Source organism: Lipomyces doorenjongii, assembly GCF_038497915.1.
Source record: "Lipomyces doorenjongii strain NRRL Y-27504 unplaced genomic scaffold V1508scaffold_157, whole genome shotgun sequence".
Lineage (NCBI taxonomy): Eukaryota > Fungi > Ascomycota > Lipomycetes > Lipomycetales > Lipomycetaceae > Lipomyces > Lipomyces doorenjongii.
In genome coordinates this window covers 1-18,006 of record NW_027118224.1, presented here as the reverse complement: position 1 = coordinate 18,006, position 18,006 = coordinate 1, and the positions used below count along the sequence as shown (strand labels likewise).

Here is an 18,006-nt window from a genome sequence, read left to right as displayed (position 1 = left end):
TCCATATCCATATCCACATATCTCTATCCATATCCATATCCACGACGGATATCCATGGATATATCCATATCCGTGTATCCGTGCCGATCTCTAATTTTCTATTTGAAGTGGTCGTGGTGGTATTATTCAGACTTACGTCTGCTACTTTTGCCGTTACAAAGCTGGAGGGGCACATAGGACATGACTTCTACCCTGAACCCCTAGATTATTGATATATAACACGCCTTAAGATTTCCTACAAGTGGGTCTAGTACCATTCACGCGGTTCTGGTCTACTCTGCAGACGACACTGGGCTAGACATCGGGATTCGACAGTAATTGAAGTGCGAGACTGTCTACATAAGTTATATGAAGTAAAACAAATTAAACGTTCATTTGCATGTGTTTGGTGAGAAGAGGGCTTTTCCGCCATACCATTTCAGTGCCGGCGTTTTCACAGCGGTCATCAGACAGTTCATTCACGACTTCGCGCGTTCAACAGTTCGGCGCACATAAAGCACTAATTGGATATTACGCCTCGTATCCAAACGGGGAACTGAGTCAATCCGGGGAAATTATTAAACATTTCTCTCGATTCAGATCCTTATATTCCAATAAGCGGCTTCTACCATCCAAAACAGACAGGCCCAAACCTTCAGCAGAGCGTCGGTTGGCAAGGCCGTCGCAGGATCCGAGCGAAAGGCGATTTGCTTCATACGTGATGCCGAAATTTCCGCTGAAGTTGTCGAGGATGGTTCTTGACGAGAAGGAGCGGCAAATTAGAGATTTATTGGTGGAGGCTTGCACCGACATTGATGCAAGAGAGTCGGACCGGAAAGAAGATTTGGTTTTACGATTCACAGGTGGATGGGTTCGGGATAAGGTATATACCACAAATATATTTGGAGTGACATGGCCAATAATAGTATTTAGTTATTAGGCCAACACAGCCATGACCTAGACGTCGGTATTAACCGAATGACCGGTTACGACTTCGCGAAAAAGCTCCAGAGTTTTATTGCGCGTCACCCTCAAAAATATGACAAAATGATGCAGGGAATACATAAGATCGAAATGAATCCGGAGAAATCGAAGCATTTGGAGACAACCACTACAAAGCTACATGGGATTGACATTGATTTTGTGAATCTGCGAACCGAAACCTACACAGAGTCTAGTCGGATTCCGGACATGGTACAGATACCGTTAATGTGACTAGATTAGAGATTATTTGCTAATCTGGTATAAACAGAAGTTTGGTACAGCTGAAGAGGATGCGCTTAGACGAGACGCCACAATTAATGCCCTCTTCTATAATCTCCAAACTCAACAGGTAGAAGATTTCACCAGCAAAGGATTGGAAGATTTGAAAAATGGAGTTATCCGTACGCCATTGCCTGCCTTCGACACATTTCACGATGATCCACTTCGTGTATTGCGGTTGATCCGATTTGCAAGCAGGTTTGGATTTCATATTGAGGATGAGGCTATTGCGGCTATGCAACATGATACTATAAGGGTATTCTTTGGATTTTTGGTAGTTACGCTATGGTAATGTGTTGACTGTGAGTGTAGGAAGCTTTACAGCAAAAGATTAGTAAGGAGAGAATCGGCTCGGAATTGGACAAAATGTTGAACGGTAGGAGCGATAGTATTCAGTGCACTGGACAGTAGTTCCGCTAATGAACGACGTAGGGCCGAATCCATCTGCATCTATGAAATTAATTGGAATTGCAAAATTATATGAGACAATTTTTACTCCTCTGAATTATGGCGTTAAGCCATCCGAGGTCGGGTCGTCCACCGAATTTGCCAATCTCAGATTTATAATGCAACGTCTTTTGACATCAGATAAGCCGATTTTAACACAATGCGACCTGCAGGACCCGTACATTTTAAAGCTCGTGTACTTATACGTCGCACTACAACCCTGGCATGGCATTCAAGTGAGCCAAAAGTTCGAGACTTCATTTTTGATCGTCCGGGATTCGCTTAAGTTGCCGTCTTCTCTGGGTACAACAATCTCTGGCATCGTAAAATCTGCGACGGAGGCTGCTAATTTTGTCCGCTTGCCCGAGTGGACACGAAAAGATGCCGGTAAGCAACTATGAACGCATGATATCAAGGACAACGCAAATTGATGACGTATTCTTAGGGTTATTTGTAAGGCAAGCTGGCCGGTACTGGCGAGTAGTTCTACTTTGCTCGTTGGCTTCAGATATCGAGAAGCAGCTCGGCAAGGAAACGCAGTATTTCGCGCTTGTGCATGGCCCTGTTAGTGCTGCCATCGAGCGGTACTTGAAATTGGCAAAATTCATTATTGACAATGATTTAGCCAACGCATGGCAGCTGAAGCCTATACTTGGTGTGAGTATGATTGCAATGTCATAATAACAGGCTATTAATTTGTCTATAGGGCAAGGAAGTAATGAATATCATGGAATTGCAGAAGGGACCGCAGATTGCTGAGTGTCTCCATAAAGTTATTGAGTGGCAGTTTGAGTTCCCTGACAAGACTCGGGACGACTGTGTCAAGTACTTGAAGACCCTAAAATTGAGAGCGCAGACGGATGTGATGTACATAGAGAATAGTCACTGAAAGTATCATATTTATTCACCATTATTATATGAAAAGTATATGCGCACTAGGCTTAAGAAACGCAAAGCATATATCAATTATCATCACAGGTTGGCTATCAGACAGATCCAAGGATACAAATACACAATCAGAAACACCAACATCAGTAACTCAGACACACACAGTTCTAATCTTCCTCGATGCAATCACAGCACGTTTCAGATCCAGCGTCGACTCATCTAATCTCAACTCAATATCATTATTCGCCAGTAGAAGCAACCCATCAAACACATGGCTTTTGCGAGAATCATCATGAGGTAGATTTAGGATATGCTCAATCTCGTGCAAATACTCTGCTAGTCTCCGTCTAGAGTTTCTCATTGTCCACGCCAGCATGACTGTGTCCCACGCCGAGAATGGTTCAGAGTTAAGGATCATGCAGCGGTATTTTTCTGGCATTAACAGAACAGCAGCGCTAGTCAGCTCAAATACCTGTGATAACTCTGTCTCGGGCGTCGCTATCACTATCTCACCACTGTCAGGAGAGTCAGAGTTCATAATACGCACAGAACTATTTTTAAAACTCATGATGGTTGGTGCATAAGGGATTATGAGCCCGCCATATTCATGGAAACTCAACTTTTTGTCCTGGTATTCATCCGGCGACACTAACGACAATTCCGAGAAACTATCCAAACTTTGGCCGATTCCCAGGTCGGGATGTCCACCTGTTAACGCGATTGATATAGTCGTATTCTCTACCAAAAAAATAAGCGGGGGACCATATCCTGGCTCTGATGGGTCGCGCGTGTTGGCCGCATTAACAAGTCCAAAATATGCTGACGCCACAGTGGCTGTTGTAAAATGTGATCTTGTGCGATGATGAGGATTTGATGAAAAGCGTTTACTTCCAAGTATTCCAGAGTCCATAAGAAGATTGGTGATACCGATCACTGTTGCGAAGATACCGAAGAGCATACGGAGATAAAGCGCAATTGCCTTCCCGTTAGATGAAGCGTGAGCTAGTGATACCATCTTGGCCAAATTTTAATGCCACTAATTTCGAGAGATTCAGTTGTCGTAGGGAATGGAATACTTGCAGTTTATTACGCTCCCAAAAGAGGCGATGATTAGAAGCTTGATCCAATTCTTGACGAATTTGAGACTTTCATTGGGTTCTGATGTTCAAAAGCGTAGGACCACGCCAGTGCAGTCCAAATTGCAACAAGCTGTCATCACAATCAATATTGACGGTTGTGTCAACAACTAGCGAACTACCAATATGTTCTCCAATCAGTTATTTATATAGATGGTATCTCTTCGGCGATCATGAGAATAATTAAATTAATTTCTTATGCATTTATATATTACGCCGCTACAACGCCAGACTCGTAAGGTTTCTCGATATCCTCGTGTATATTTGATTCAGGAGCAGACCTACTAAAATGTATTCCGCTTCTAATATCGATATTTTGTAGAATAATCTTAAGTCAGTTAATTTCTGCCTCCGAACCAAAATACGACACAAAAATCACAAAAATACGCACCCTTTGGACTGATAACAAGACCGCGGCCTTTCTTAGCACCTTTGTATATGGTCTCAATGATATCGATCAGCTCCTGTTTGTCTTCAAGAACCCAATTGAGCTTATTGTTGTTTCCTGTACCGAAATCGCACATCTAAATCACTTCAGTATGTGGCAGAAGACAAAAGCAACAATGGGACAAGCTCACCATGTGTTTATTCCTGAAAAAAAACATCACAGTACACGGATCATAAAGCTCATACATCTAGACTTCGTTAGTTTCACATTCCACGGCTGTGCACCAACATTCTCCCACCTTGTTAAAATCTGGGACTTCGTCAATATCGCAGACGTAGATCACGGCGAAGTTCTTCACTCGGTCAGCAACGCGGTATAATAGTTCGTCCATTCGCATACATTGCTCGTCCTACATCCGGTCGAGCAAATGTCAGCACGAAAACCAGAGCTCGTAAAGGTCGTTATAGTGCAGGCCCATGAATACATACCCAATCACGGCCAAAGCGAATAACTACCAACCTCTCTTCCTCTGGATGCATGAATGTTAAAATCAACCACCATTGAGAATAAAAGTTTACAGCACCTGTCATGATGGCCTGATCAACGTGCCTACGAAATATTAGTATAGCGACATCCGTGGGTCAACTGCAATCTACTCACCATCCAGTCTTGAGATGCGGCAAGAAGACACTGCCCATTTTGAACTTAATATAAAAATACCAGATATCGTCTAATAGACTGTAGTGAAAATAACAAGTGGAGCGTGCTGTATTATGTAAAACAGGATACGGATGTCTATCTAAAAGCTTGGATAATTGATAATTTCCCCAAACACAAGAAAGTTCTTACCCGGAGTTACCCGCCGGGAAAACCTGTAAACTCCCAACGTTCGAAATGTCCAGCCGGCCCTAAAAAAATTCAGAATTTCTGTTTCGCTGCCTTATTGACAAACTTCAATCGCATTGAGCATGAAGATGGCTAAACGGAAGTCTTCAAATGTGGGATTGCCCGAGCAATCCAAGAAACCCGTTACTACGGATCCCCGGTTTGCAATTGTGCATTCCGATCCCCGCTTCGCTCCTCCCAAGAAGAAAGATAGCAAGATTGTCCTCGATCGTCGCTTCAAATCGAAACTTTCGACTGACTCGGAATTCAGACAGCGGCGAGTTGTTGATCGTTATGGTCGTAAGCTTGAGAGTGATGCGGCTGAGAAAGAGTTGAAGAGGTATTATCGGCTGCATGATGATCATGATCACAGTCTCGAAGATAATGAGGAGGGGGAGGACCGCAAGGAGGACGAGGACGATGAGGAAGGGTCACTATTTGGGAAAAGGTATGATCCTGCTCGCGGTGAGGGTCTGATTACGTTGTCATCTGACGAGGAGGATACGGAGGAGGAGGTTGATGAGGACGAAGACGTTGTTGCGCCGCTGATTCAGGACGAGGTGATTCCTCGTGGCGACGAGACGTCGACGTTTGCAGTTGTCAATATGGACTGGGATAATGTCCGCGCAGAGGACCTGATGGTTGCATTTAGTAGTTTTGTAGCTGCGAGTGGGAAAATTCTGTCAATTATGATATACATGAGTGAGTTTGGCAAGGAGCAAATGGCGCGTGAAGAGCTTGAGGGTCCTCCAAGGGAGATATTCCAAAAGAATGGATCGGTGAATGATGGAGGCGAGGAAGAAGGCGAAGAGGGGGAAGTTAACGGGAAGACTATAGTGAGGGAAGATTCGGGCGAGGAGTTTGATAGCTCCAAGCTGCGGAGATATCAACTCCAACGTCTGAGGCGAGTTGACATAATTGGCAAAGGTGATTGACATGCGCTAATCCAAACAGGTACTACTACGCGATTGTCAAATGTGACAGCGTTGTTACTGCCCGAAAGATCTATGATGGCTGTGATGGCACAGAATATGAAGCTACAGCAAATTTTTTCGACCTACGCTATGTGCCAGAAGATATGGAATTCGACGAGAAGCCTAAGGAAGTGTGCACGAAGGTCCCGGCAGTTTATCGACCTAACGAATTCGTCACTGACGCGCTGCAGCATTCGAAAGTCAAACTGACGTGGGACGAGACGCCAAATGAACGACTACAATTTGCGCGAAGGGCATTCAGTCGGAGAGAAATAGAAGAAATGGACTTCAAGGCGTACCTAGCGTCGAGTGACAGTGAGGTGGATGACGAAGCGGTCGGCGACGAGCTGAAAGACAAGGATAAACTACGCGAGAAATATCGATCCCTGCTGCTGGAAAGTCAGAATAATACAGGGTTTGATTCGAAGGAGGATGTGGATATGGAAATTACATTCACTCCGGGATTGTCAGCGGACGCAGAGTCCAACGAATCGGACGCAGAGACGACGATCGAGAAGTATAAACGCAAAGAGAAGGAACGCAGGAAACAGAGGCTGGACCAACACAGGAACAAGACTGGCACTGAGGATAAGAGTATGTTGGATGGCGTCTTCAAGGAGGACAGCTCCAAGCAGTCGAGAGGCAAGAAGGGAGTGAAGAAATCTAAGGAGGAGAGGACTGAGGAGGAGAGGAAAAAGGCTGAGTTGGAGCTGTTGATGATGGGCGAGGATGAGAATAGCAACCTGAAGCACTTTGACATGCGTGACATCGTCAAAGCCGAGAAGCAGAAAAAGAACAAGAACTTGCGCAAAAAGGGCAACGCGAGCGAGCCACTGGATGACTTCAACATTGACGTCAAGGACACCCGATTCAGCGCACTGTATGATCATCATGAGTTTGCGATTGATCCCAGTCAGCCCCAGTTCAAACAGACCACTGCGATGACGAAACTGTTGGACGAGACAAGACGACGGAGGCAGAAGTGGGCGGACCACGAGCTGCCTGAGTCGTAGTTATTGCCATTGTACTAGAAGTAACTTAGACAAAATATATTATGCATATATTAGTGTTAATTGGTGGTACCTGGGGCCGCTACGGAGGCGACAGCTCGGCACAACCGGCGGTATCGGCTACAGTTTTGGGCTTGTGGCCCTCCCCGAGGCTCAATGACGTAGGCGTGCGTTCACAGCGGCGGAAAGGTACTGTACCCAAAATTGTAGCCCCTGAGTGCTGTTGCCACGCTCCCGTCCGGAACCTCTCGATGAGAGTCAGGGAGGGATAGGTGCGCCTCACAGCCCAATCCTTTTCTTTTATCGCCATCCATCCCTGAAATGCTCCTGTAGATTCCTCGTCCAATTCCTCCTCGTCATATTTATTAGGCTTATACAATTCCCATGGCCATGCGCACCCCTATCTCCCGCTCCTTGCGGCTGCTATCGGCGCGTCCTCAGCCTAGCTTGCGTCCGCCCGCTCCTCGGCTACTGTCTACTTTCCGCAACTTCCACCCGAAATTGCCGCTAGTCCCGACTGCTTCTCGGCGACTTGCAGAAGTCCGCGGCTCCACGGCCGCTGCCAATGCTTGTTCAACACTGCTCGTCAGAGGTGGGACTACTGTCGCAGGAATCGCTCCGCCGCAATCTTCCAAGCGACGGTTCATGCGATTGGCGTATATCCTGTTCGCCTGTGTTGGCGCTGGAGTCACCACCATCACTGTCCTCATTGGCGGTTTCTTTATTTATGATGCAACAACTTATAAGGAACTCGACGATGCTGAAGATATCGAGCTATCCGAGCTTGCTCTACATCCCCGAGTCGGTGGGCCTAAGAACCTCCCTATTCTGGAGCGATATCTCGACGATGAGGACTCTGCAATCGGAAAGCTCTGCCTGACCAAGCCACATCTAGTGATCCTTGGATCCGGATGGGGTGTATGTTTCTCTTCGTTTAGCGTCAATTCTCTCATCTGACTAGTGATAGGCCGTCGCTGTTCTTAAAAACATTAACCCGAACGACTACCACATCACCGTGATTTCTCCTCAAAATCATTTCTTGTTTACTCCGATGCTACCGTCAGCTACCGTCGGTACTCTTGAATTTAGGTTTGTGCAGCGGTGATTAATCTGAACGAACTATACCTCATCATGTCTAGATCGCTTGTCGAACCTATCCGCCGCATTGTTGCCAAAGTCCATGGTCATTATCTTGAAGCCTCCGCCGAAAAGGTCGTGTTTTCTGAACGACTTATCGAAGTTTGTCAGTCAAACCCGTCCGGAGGAGAACTCCGCTTCTACGTGCCTTACGATAAGCTTGTCGTCGCTGTCGGTTCCCAATCCAACACGCACGGTGTCGAAGGTCTTGAGCATTGCAACTTCTTGAAGACAATTGAGGATGCACGAAAGATTCGCAGGAAAGTTGTTAGAAACCTCGAGCTCGCTTGTCTTCCTGGTACTACGGAGGCAGAACGTAATCGATTGTTGAGTTTCGTCGTTTGCGGTGGTGGTCCAACAGGCGTCGAGTTCGCTGCCGAGCTTTACGATCTGCTGAACGAGGATTTGACAATGGTGTACCCCAAGGTCTTGCGAAACTTAGTCTCTGTTCACATTGTCCAATCTCAGGGACATATACTCAATACTTATGATGAGAAAATTAGCACTTATGCGCAAGAGCGTTTCAAGAAGGATTCGATTGACGTCTTGACCAACGCGCGCGTTTCCGAGGTACTAGAAGATCGCGTCGTTTTCACCCAGAAGGACCAAGAAGGAGTGATTCACACGAAGGAGCTTCCTTATGGCTTATGTTTGTGGTCTACTGGAGTGGCTCAGTGCGAGATCTCTAAGGATATAGTGGCTTCACTGGAATCCCAGAAGAATCGGCGCGCCATAGAGACGGATACGCACCTGCGAGTCATCGGTGCTCCGCTCGGCGAGGTCTACGCTATCGGAGATTGCTCGACTGTCAGAACAAATATTACCGAGCATATTGTCGAGTTTTTGAGATCGTATGCAATCAAGTCGAACAAGCCTGTCGAGGATTGCTCCCTCACTTTTCAGCAGTGGAGAGATATCGCGATGAACATTAAGCGGCGTTTCCCGCAGGCTGGGGAACACCTAAAGCGAGTCGACCATCTGTTCACCGAATATGACACCAACAAGTCTGGTACGCATTATATGACTACTGTCGCCGCGTTTCTAATTACTAAATTGTAAAGGCACTCTTGATTTCGATGAGCTCACTCATCTCCTACAAGACATTGACGGCAAGATGACGTCGCTTCCGGCGACTGCACAGAGAGCTCATCAGCAGGGGTAACCAATCTCAGATAAGATTGAATTAGGGGGTACTAACTAACGATTTGCCAGTCAATATATTGGTCGCAAGTTGACCAATCTTGCCCGAGCTGAGACGCTCGCGATGACCATTAGCGGCGACGTTGACGATCTGGTTTACAGACCCTTCGAGTACCACCATCTGGGCAGCTTGGCGTATGTTGGCAACGCCGCAGTGTTTGACATCAATGGATATTCTTTCGTCGGGGGCTTGGTTGCTATGTACCTTTGGAGATCAGTCTATTTCGCGCAGAGTGTCAGTTTCAGAACTAGAGCGCTTTTGTTCATGGATTGGCTTACGCGAGGCATGTTTGGACGGGACATGACCCAGATTTAACGTAAAGGTTCGGAGATAGATTAACATTACAACATCAGTTTGGCTATATACAAAGTGTTTGAGTTTGATCATCGTGCCAGCGACAAGATTTATTTTCGCTGAGATAGTTTGTACCATTTAAAGACTTTTTGGGATTACATTTGCGACGATTCTGTTTATGTTATAACTAAACATGATTGCATGATTAAATATTACTAGGTCATCGTGAACCATAAAACAGCACAGAAACACTAACAAGTATACAGCCACGCTCTGTTGTACATCGCGATATTTACAAATTTTCCAAACCACGAGCACGTTCCATGCTAACCCAGAAACTTTTCATTCTAAAATACAATATTTTGACTATTCCCTACCAATGAAACGCCGCTAGTCCTTCGCCTGATCAGGATGCTCTCCAACCCATTCAATAGGATTGATAGACCACGTCTCCGTCTTAATTCCCAGACGACCAAGGTTTCCTGGCAACGGGGTCACGCTGACGATGCTGAATCCCCGAGATTTCAATGTTTTGCGTGCTCGACTCTCCAATGAGCTGCACTGTACCAGCAAACTATCCGCCCTATCCTGGGAGGCAACTTGCAAAATGTACCCCAACAAATCTGATCCCATGCCGACATTTCTATACCGTCTAAGCACTGCCCAGGAGGACAGAATCGCATGCTGCTTCTCATTCCGCGAAGCAATCTTTGACTTTCGCTTTCCAGTCGACGGCGAGACAACGTTCGCGACGTTCAGAGGATCTTTCGCACTATGATCCGCAAGCTCAACATACTGCATCGAGCAGACACCAATTAACTCCTCGCCATATATTGCCACGAAAGCGTAGTCCGCATTTTCGAGGAAGTCTCCCCTCGTGATATCCCGCGCCACGTCGAGCAGCGGATCAGTTATCCGACCGACAAGCGACATTACTGCCATGATGATTCCCGACGTAAGAAGGATTACTGTGCCGAGATTTTCCTTGATGTCGTACTGAGCGAACACGATGGCGAGCAGAGGCAGCAGGACCGTATAGAAGTACGGGTGTCGAAAGATGCGGCTATTCGCGAGGCTACGGCGCTGGGCGTAGCCCTCGGCTACGAGCTTCACTGCTGATGTGTGGTCCGTTGGAACATACCGGCGGATGAGGAGATGTTTGCTTGGCGTCTCTGATTTCGGAGACGGAGACGGCGGCGGCGAAGAGGCCGCTGGTGTACTGGTCGTCGACATCGAGGATGCGAGTAAGTGCCGAGAACAATAAAGTCTGAGACGAAGGTCCTATATATGCGATAATAAGCCACGCTGTGGGTCCAATCGAACAAAATGCACAACGACGACAACAACGACAGGTAGCAGGAAACTAATTAGAAAACGAAACGAAGGAAAGAGATGAGCTGCGGTGTCAAGCGACTACTTGCGTACCCCAAGACATGAGTCAGAAATCAACCACCTCTATTTACACTATTGGAAGTTGACCCGTTCAGTCGGGTATGGCATATAAATTTGGGGACTTGGTATTTATTTGGCCCTCTTCGGCAGCATCCACACACCGGGGCACGTGGTGTACCAGGGCAAGGGCTCTATCTTGTACCGATTCAGCCTTTAGGGCTGTGGAGTCTGCCTGAATAAGCTAGGGCTCAGTCTGACACCCAACGCGCGCAACGCGTTGTACCTGCAGCTCTCCTCGCCTCGCTCCTCGCAACACACCAGCACGATCATGGACGAGATATCTGATCCCTCAGACTGGAACGGCACGCGTCTGCCGAGTCTGTTAATGCTAGACTCCTCTCTACGATGTCGGATATGCAAGGACTTCTTCAAGTCGCCGTTTATGACAGAGTGCGCGCACACATTTTGCTCGCTTTGTATTCGGAAATGCATCGCCTCTACGCCGACGTCTGAAGCAGCATGCTGTCCCATTTGTCGGGCCCCCGTGTTGGAAATCCGATTGCGGAGGAACCAGGTCGTTGAGGATTTGGTAGAGTGGTTCGAAAATGCTCGAGCGGCAATCATGACGACTGCGAAGGAGGAGCCGCTCATGATTACTGTTCCTGTTGTTTCGACAGCATCCGAGTGCGTCTCATCATCAGAGAGAAGGGGCCGGAAACGGAGGCGAGACAATGTGGATGAGGAACAGTCGACTAGCCTGAGTCCTGAGTCTGGCGAAAGCTCGTCGCGACGGGCAGCAAGGAGAGGGAGTCGGAAAGTGTATGTGCCATATATAATTGATGTTCGATCTAACATCTGTATAGGTCGTATGAAGTAAAGCTTGACATCGGCGATGAAAGCGAAGACGAAGCGGCTCCATTTGACCATGGCAAGAAACCGGACGTGCGTTCCTCGGCGAGCTCCAAGGGGGATTCCAGTTTTATAGTTCTTGATGATGATGGCAATCCTGACGGTCTGGTCCCATGTCCCGTATGCAATGTCGAAATGACACCACAAGAAGTCCAGATCCATCTTGACGACTGCTTTAAAGAACAGGAGGCCAAGCAAGCCAACCAGTCAGCGTCGTCAAAATCGAATGGCCCCATAAGAACTCTCCAAAGTCAACCGCTAAGTAAAATAACGAAGAAGCCATTACAAAGACTTCCAAAGTTACAGTATGATTTGTTTAATGACTCGAAACTACGGAGCAAGTTAGTCGAGTTGGGTTTGCCTGCATATGGCACTCGAGTGCAATTGCAACAGCGACATACCGAGTGGGTTAGTTTGTGGAATGCGAATGCTGACTCGAATAATCCAAAGACCAAGAAACAACTATTGAGAGATCTGAATGACTGGGAATCGAATTTAGCAAAGTATGCGATTCAGAAGGTGTCAACAAATGATCTGGCTGCATGGGGCAAAACCCACTCGAATGACTTTGACGATTTGATAGCCCGGGCGAAGAAGAATGTTCAGAAGAAGTTAAATCCTGAACGGCAACGGGGAACGTCTAGGACCGTTGAATTCAACGTGCAGAGTCAACACGAACGACAGGATTCGGGACCAGAAGAAGTACAGAAATTAGATAGCATAGATAAGAAGATTAGTGGTATGACAGAAGAGAGGACGGACTATGGCTGCGACGTTTTAACCGACACGTTAATCACTCCGCCCGTTTCATCAGATGCAATCATGTAAATAGGTCATGTACATTATGTAATCTAAAGGAATTTACAATCCCTCTGTAAATGCCTGTTTCGTAGAAGCTTTCCGCATCGGTTCTAATGACGGCACCTCCTCCAGGCTCGCCTTTGAGAGTAGCACGGCGAGATCGTCTCCTGATACGACCGGTTTTTCCAGCTTTGTCTTGTCTGCCTTCCTAGTCTCTTCCTGTAACATCCGATCAAATTCATGCACAATCTCATCGTCATCCACCTCGCCAGCCGAGACTTCACCTAAAGCGCGACCAATCCCCTCCGTCTCTTCCCTCTGTTCCCGTAACCTGTCAACTATGTCCGAGACCTTGTCAATTCCTCCAATCCGCATATTTAACTGCTCAAGCACCGGCAGACTGCTTTCCATAATCTTACTTATCTCTAGGTTACTATGTGCGTTTTCAATATTTTCCAGCAACGTCTCCATTTGCAACTTGTACTCCATAGATTTTTGCACAATCGATTCGGCTAATTTTGCTTTCTTCAGCTCATTCCGCGCCAGGGAGCGCAAATGATCTGTGCTAGGTCTCTCTGACACGAATTCTCCGGCTTTTCGCCGGCTGGTAATTGCCTGCAGGTGTTGTGATGCGATGCGTTTGCTGAGAATCATAATCATGTGCCGCAATTCAGCAACTGTCCTGTCTTCCTCCGTTATGAGTGTCAGGATCTCTGACGTTTCTTTGAATTTAATGATCTGTAAATCATTAGCCTTTTATTAGCCCAGATGGCTAAAATGGGACTCACATTTCCATCAACTATTGCCTGCTGTGAATCGCGTGTTAGGTATCTAATAAGTATTCTAAAGTCGAAGTCGGAGAGTGATGGCGTGTTGCTCGCCATTTTGTCTAGATCAACGCCACCTGCATCTGCCACGCCAAAAGGATCATTGCAGTACAGATCCTTCAGCATAGCCAAAGTAAACACTGCGTCAAACTTCTCCGACGACACAGACATACCCACCTTTCTCGCTCTCTTGACACGCGAAAGTAATATCTTTCCAGCTTCCTCCAAATTTTCCAGAATCACGAAGTCAATCTTTGGTAGCTCTCCATCTCTTCGCCATGACATTATGCTCTGATAATACTCGTGTATGAAGGAATCCCTGAACATCCAGCCTAGCATTGAAGTACTATACTTTATTATCTGCCAATTGGAATCCTTGTATAGACTAAACTTCTCGTTTAGAAACGTGTCGACGGGAACAAACGCTCGCTTTGCGACTTGTTCCTCCTTAGATGTGCCCTTGTTAGCTTGTTTTAGCTTCGCGTCTGATCAAAAGAGCCACTTACAATAACAGCGCTCAGACCCAACGGTTTTCCCCACTCCCGCGAAGTCAAACTGTCTTGTAGTTTCCGGCCGGAGTGAATGATCAAAACATCATCAATACCATCCGCGCCGCCGGCATTACTGGCTGCCTGATCATCAACACTCTTTACACCGCCTTTCCAGTACCTAGGACCACCTTCACGTACAGCTTGTGTTAGCGCTTTCTGCCATGCTGCTATATTCGCCTCATAGCCATCTGGGTTGGAATCTTTCAGGCGTCGGAAGTCTGCGAAGAGGGATGGGAGACGACGTGCTGGGAATAATGGGTGGGCTAAGATGTAATCGAGGAGATCCATTCGTCGATACAAGCATACAAGCTATTAATATGTCGTCGTCTCAAAAATTAAGTGTCAAATTTGTAGTTTGACGATCTTAATAGGTGAAGATGCACATCACACTATAGCGAACCATATGTTCGTGCTATTCCAACCGCGTACAGACTAACGCCGCATATTCTGCGGCCGGGATTCATCGCCAAAATTTTCGACGATGATTCACGAATGTTCATCATCTCCACCGATAACACTCACAGAGGAATTGGCATAAGCATGCCACCGGTAGTAGGTCCACCAGCAACTTTCATTGCAAAGAAGGCGCATATATTGAAAGAATTGACGTCGCCTCTACGAGACTCTAGTCCGAAGGGTGGTCCCGACGAACAGATTTTACCGCTCTTGAATTTGATCAATTCGCATCCGTTGCTGGTTACCACATCTTCGTGTGCGGGGCGGGTCGCCATTTATGTTGAGGGTATACGGACCGGCAAGAGTACCAAGTTAGTAGATAATGAAGGTGGAGATGCTACTATTGATGCGAGGGGTGGCAGCGTTGGTGGGAAAGGAGGCGGTGGAAGGTGGATATATGTTAGCCATGATGAGCCAATTGGGGCCATCGAGACTGGGTCGTGGAGTGATTTACTATTTAATGGCATGCATATTGCAACAGACGACTCTGTAAAAAATGACGATTTTTGCAGTAGAAGATATGTTCATTTCAAGTTTGAACCAATGGTATAAGGCATGTCGACTCAATTTTTAGTTTTATTGCTAACCTCAATGAAGATCCTTCACGTTCTATGCGCGAATTTAGAAATAGCGAACAAGCTGTTGGGAATTGCACTCGCCGCTGGATTCCGGGAATCCGGGTATAATGGGAATATTCTAGCGGTACGATGCTCGCTCCGAATTGACGCGCCTGTTGGATATTTATCCACAGCTGGAGATAGCGTGGTTCCGCTAGTCGACGACAATTACCTGAAGACCCTCATGCAAATGTCCATTGAGAGATTTATCGAGAACAGGCGAAGAGCCGACAGATTTTTTGAAGGTGTCAAAAAGAGTTTCAACCTGGGTGATGTGGAAGAGCGGGTGGAAACCAAAGAGGCGAGAAGGATACGGAAAAGAGAGGAAGGCTTACGCAGGCAACGTGATATTTTAGGCAAGACTGTAGCAACGAGTATGGAAGCGGTTGAAAACGGTATCGAGCCTGAATCTGCCTAGCAATGACGTTCGAGTTCTTCATGCCGTCCGAGCGAATCGGATGTCTGTCGGGCCCGGTCGTCAAGGCAGTCTCATTCTACTTTCAGCGTCCATCCGGCTCTTGGCTACAATTTTCTTGAAGCCAAATGTCAAGGAGATCGTCTAGCCGACATGCCTGATGCCGACGCGCTTCCCTTAAAGAGCTATCAGAGCTTTTGATCAGGACAAGCATGTAGGGGTTTCCTCGCGCCATAATTCACAGGCTGAGTAATAATTGTGTATATTGTATTTTAGAAGGTATAATTACTTACGGAGCTAGACTCCGTGTACCATTTTTGATGGTATTGACCTACGAGAATTAATATATAACAATCATCAATCGCCGTTCAGTGAGAGTTCTTCGGGATCCGCAAGCAAATCGAATGACCAGTTCTTAGGGGCAACGTGGTGAATATAAAAGGAGCATCATGAGGCTTAAAGCAACCATTCCTCTTTGGGACTAGCATGGATTACGAATTTCGTACCCACATGCCAGTAACTGTATCATACCACAACGGAGTTACCTAAAACTTCATTAGATCAACAGCTTAGTGACATCGGATTGAATAAGAACCTGCTTGTGCGACTGGAGATCAGGGACCAGGTTGAGACAACAATAACCCTGAGTACGATATTCGTTATATACTCTAGTCCCAAAGAGGAATGGTTATTTTAAGCCCCATGATTCTCCAAATAAAACGGATTAATTAAAGTTCAATGGCAACAGACCTGACCTCTATTTAGCCCATATTCTAAAGCGGGGTGGATCAGTCCGAATCGAAACCGCTTTAGAACAATTTAGCAACTGTTGGGTATAGTCACTGATAGAGATTACACACCATACAAGACCCCCTCATATAAGCTCTTGACCTTAGTGCCTTAAATGGATACTTCTGCTAGATTCAGTGCATCTCTCTCACATATATCCTGCACTGATCTGCAATGTCCTTCGCAGAGCTTGCGTCCCAGACTGAGTTCTGATAGCAATGATTGCCAAGAGGATATTATTGAAGATGTTGAACTTGTGGATCTAGTTAACTCGGCCAAACACGTTAGTATTCTGCGGAAAGATGGGGCTCAGGCAGAGTTAACTCCTTCGTCTGCAGACTGTGACTAGCAACATTAAATATTCGACCGGTTCTGCCCTCGGTACGCAGCAGATGGCTTCTAGTGCAAATACATTTGCGGCATCAGCATTGGCATCTTACTTTCCAGCGGCGCTGACAATTGAACCTATTTCTGCCTACAGCGGCTCATCATCACTGAAGTCAGCAGTGGAAGACTTGGTTCGATACTTGAGCACCTCTATGTCCAAACGTTCAAAAGCTAAGAAACTGGCTATGCAGACTGTTGACTACTCACATGACGGTGATTGTACTTATCGACGTCGTCGAAATTCAATGAGTGACTCAGCAACTACCGGACTTCAAGGTTGGTGGAAGGAGATAACGGGCCGCGATACTGCTATCCATCAGGCCCCTTCAACCACGAGGACACCCGCAAGAATGAATGGCGCCTCGTACGGATCAACCAATAACATATTACCCGCTGCTTCTGAAAGCAATGTCGAGGTCGATTTAAATGATGATTTACATAATGGTCACCTGCCATCTCAGCGCCGGAATGCAATGGACCTTGCAGATCCCGACGAAGAGCGTAGACAATTCTTCACATCATTTATTACAAGAATGCGTCCAGGAGGAATGGTCAGTGTATTGAATGTTTTTGATGAAGACTCTATATTTCAATCACAGTCTACAGGTTTTGATCGCTTTCAGGAGAATATTGACTATGAACAACCTAGACTTCAACGCCTGGCTCCATGCTTACATGTAGAGCCGAAACAGTGCTGCGGTAGATCTGGGCATAATAGACGAAATGCAAACACGTACCATACTTCTGGTCCTTTGATATCTTCTGGATTTACTGAAAATCTGAGATTGCAGGCTGAACGTTCTCTGAAACAGCAAGAAACCATAGATTCTCTGGCAGTCATTGCGAACAAGGCCAGGTTTGTTGCTACATCAATCGATAATACAAAAGCGGGAGGTTGTGCAAAGAAAACTGATGGCTGCAGTGCAGCGACGGAAGGCGCTGCTAATAATTCATCTGGATCATTCTCTACTATTGACCTAGCTACGACTGGAGTCCAATATCTTAGCTTACCCGGCACATCTCACCACACCGGTCACGAACCTATAGGTAAGAAATTCTTGACTAAATGGAAGGAAGTATTGGAGCGTGTGTTTATCACTGCTGGCAAGTGACATTCTTGAAGGTTCTTAAGGCGGCTGTGTATTTATCTTGAACGCTCTGTATTTAGGGCTGCTCCGAATACGAATATTCGCAGTAATCGGCATTATTCGTATTCGTTATTCGCAAGTCCCAACCACTGCGAATAATATTCGCTATTTT

The 18,006-nt window shown here is 46.4% G+C and overlaps 11 protein-coding genes across 11 annotated transcripts; 7 read left to right on the top strand and 4 right to left on the bottom strand.

Annotated features, from left to right (window-relative positions):
- Window positions 1-700: 700 nt before the first annotated feature.
- Window positions 701-1,653, top strand: V1508DRAFT_407158 (uncharacterized protein; the record flags this gene model as incomplete). The annotated part of the gene is made up of 4 exons (XM_066938835.1): window positions 701-862; window positions 913-1,173; window positions 1,232-1,498; window positions 1,555-1,653. 4 exons carry the CDS (start codon window positions 701-703, stop codon window positions 1,651-1,653), a joined length of 789 nt encoding a protein of 262 aa, XP_066792241.1.
- A 103-nt stretch (window positions 1,654-1,756) lies between these two features.
- V1508DRAFT_68451 (uncharacterized protein) lies at window positions 1,757-2,660 on the top strand. Its single transcript, XM_066943010.1, has 3 exons — window positions 1,757-2,076; window positions 2,135-2,346; window positions 2,396-2,660. Exons 1-3 carry the CDS (start codon window positions 1,809-1,811, stop codon window positions 2,576-2,578), a joined length of 663 nt encoding a protein of 220 aa, XP_066792240.1. The 5' UTR covers window positions 1,757-1,808; the 3' UTR covers window positions 2,579-2,660.
- Window positions 2,547-4,048, bottom strand: V1508DRAFT_393765 (uncharacterized protein). The gene has a single exon (XM_066937977.1). It carries the CDS (start codon window positions 3,590-3,592, stop codon window positions 2,729-2,731), a length of 864 nt encoding a protein of 287 aa, XP_066792239.1. The 5' UTR covers window positions 3,593-4,048; the 3' UTR covers window positions 2,547-2,728.
- V1508DRAFT_68293 (4A/4B type thioredoxin-like protein) lies at window positions 3,804-4,939 on the bottom strand. Its single transcript, XM_066943009.1, has 7 exons — window positions 4,762-4,939; window positions 4,685-4,710; window positions 4,590-4,630; window positions 4,400-4,510; window positions 4,292-4,348; window positions 4,105-4,237; window positions 3,804-4,041 (listed from the first exon to the last, which is right to left on the bottom strand). Exons 1-7 carry the CDS (start codon window positions 4,797-4,799, stop codon window positions 4,016-4,018), a joined length of 432 nt encoding a protein of 143 aa, XP_066792238.1. The 5' UTR covers window positions 4,800-4,939; the 3' UTR covers window positions 3,804-4,015.
- Window positions 4,940-5,013: 74 nt separating this feature from the next.
- On the top strand, window positions 5,014-7,020 carry V1508DRAFT_428423 (uncharacterized protein). Its single transcript, XM_066941795.1, has 2 exons — window positions 5,014-5,890; window positions 5,941-7,020. The coding sequence occupies exons 1-2, from the start codon at window positions 5,070-5,072 to the stop codon at window positions 6,971-6,973; spliced, it is 1,854 nt and encodes a 617-aa protein (XP_066792237.1). The 5' UTR covers window positions 5,014-5,069; the 3' UTR covers window positions 6,974-7,020.
- Window positions 7,021-7,220: 200 nt separating this feature from the next.
- On the top strand, window positions 7,221-9,871 carry V1508DRAFT_428419 (uncharacterized protein). Its single transcript, XM_066941794.1, has 5 exons — window positions 7,221-7,888; window positions 7,938-8,059; window positions 8,110-9,116; window positions 9,169-9,265; window positions 9,320-9,871. Exons 1-5 carry the CDS (start codon window positions 7,355-7,357, stop codon window positions 9,621-9,623), a joined length of 2,064 nt encoding a protein of 687 aa, XP_066792236.1. The 5' UTR covers window positions 7,221-7,354; the 3' UTR covers window positions 9,624-9,871.
- Window positions 9,778-11,082, bottom strand: V1508DRAFT_428418 (uncharacterized protein). Its single transcript, XM_066941793.1, has one exon. The coding sequence runs from the start codon at window positions 10,833-10,835 to the stop codon at window positions 9,993-9,995; it is 843 nt and encodes a 280-aa protein (XP_066792235.1). The 5' UTR covers window positions 10,836-11,082; the 3' UTR covers window positions 9,778-9,992.
- Window positions 11,083-11,232: 150 nt separating this feature from the next.
- Window positions 11,233-12,773, top strand: V1508DRAFT_428417 (uncharacterized protein). The gene is made up of 2 exons (XM_066941792.1): window positions 11,233-11,813; window positions 11,858-12,773. The coding sequence occupies exons 1-2, from the start codon at window positions 11,323-11,325 to the stop codon at window positions 12,729-12,731; spliced, it is 1,365 nt and encodes a 454-aa protein (XP_066792234.1). The 5' UTR covers window positions 11,233-11,322; the 3' UTR covers window positions 12,732-12,773.
- On the bottom strand, window positions 12,685-14,495 carry V1508DRAFT_428415 (uncharacterized protein). The gene is made up of 3 exons (XM_066941791.1): window positions 14,038-14,495; window positions 13,493-13,978; window positions 12,685-13,442 (listed from the first exon to the last, which is right to left on the bottom strand). The coding sequence occupies exons 1-3, from the start codon at window positions 14,368-14,370 to the stop codon at window positions 12,765-12,767; spliced, it is 1,497 nt and encodes a 498-aa protein (XP_066792233.1). The 5' UTR covers window positions 14,371-14,495; the 3' UTR covers window positions 12,685-12,764.
- A 127-nt stretch (window positions 14,496-14,622) lies between these two features.
- V1508DRAFT_362197 (methyltransferase TYW3-domain-containing protein) lies at window positions 14,623-15,573 on the top strand (the record flags this gene model as incomplete). The annotated part of the gene is made up of 2 exons (XM_066937220.1): window positions 14,623-15,084; window positions 15,136-15,573. The coding sequence occupies 2 exons, from the start codon at window positions 14,623-14,625 to the stop codon at window positions 15,571-15,573; spliced, it is 900 nt and encodes a 299-aa protein (XP_066792232.1).
- A 901-nt stretch (window positions 15,574-16,474) lies between these two features.
- On the top strand, window positions 16,475-17,858 carry V1508DRAFT_362202 (uncharacterized protein; the record flags this gene model as incomplete). Its single annotated transcript, XM_066937221.1, has 2 exons — window positions 16,475-16,642; window positions 16,698-17,858. 2 exons carry the CDS (start codon window positions 16,475-16,477, stop codon window positions 17,856-17,858), a joined length of 1,329 nt encoding a protein of 442 aa, XP_066792231.1.
- Window positions 17,859-18,006: the final 148 nt, after the last annotated feature.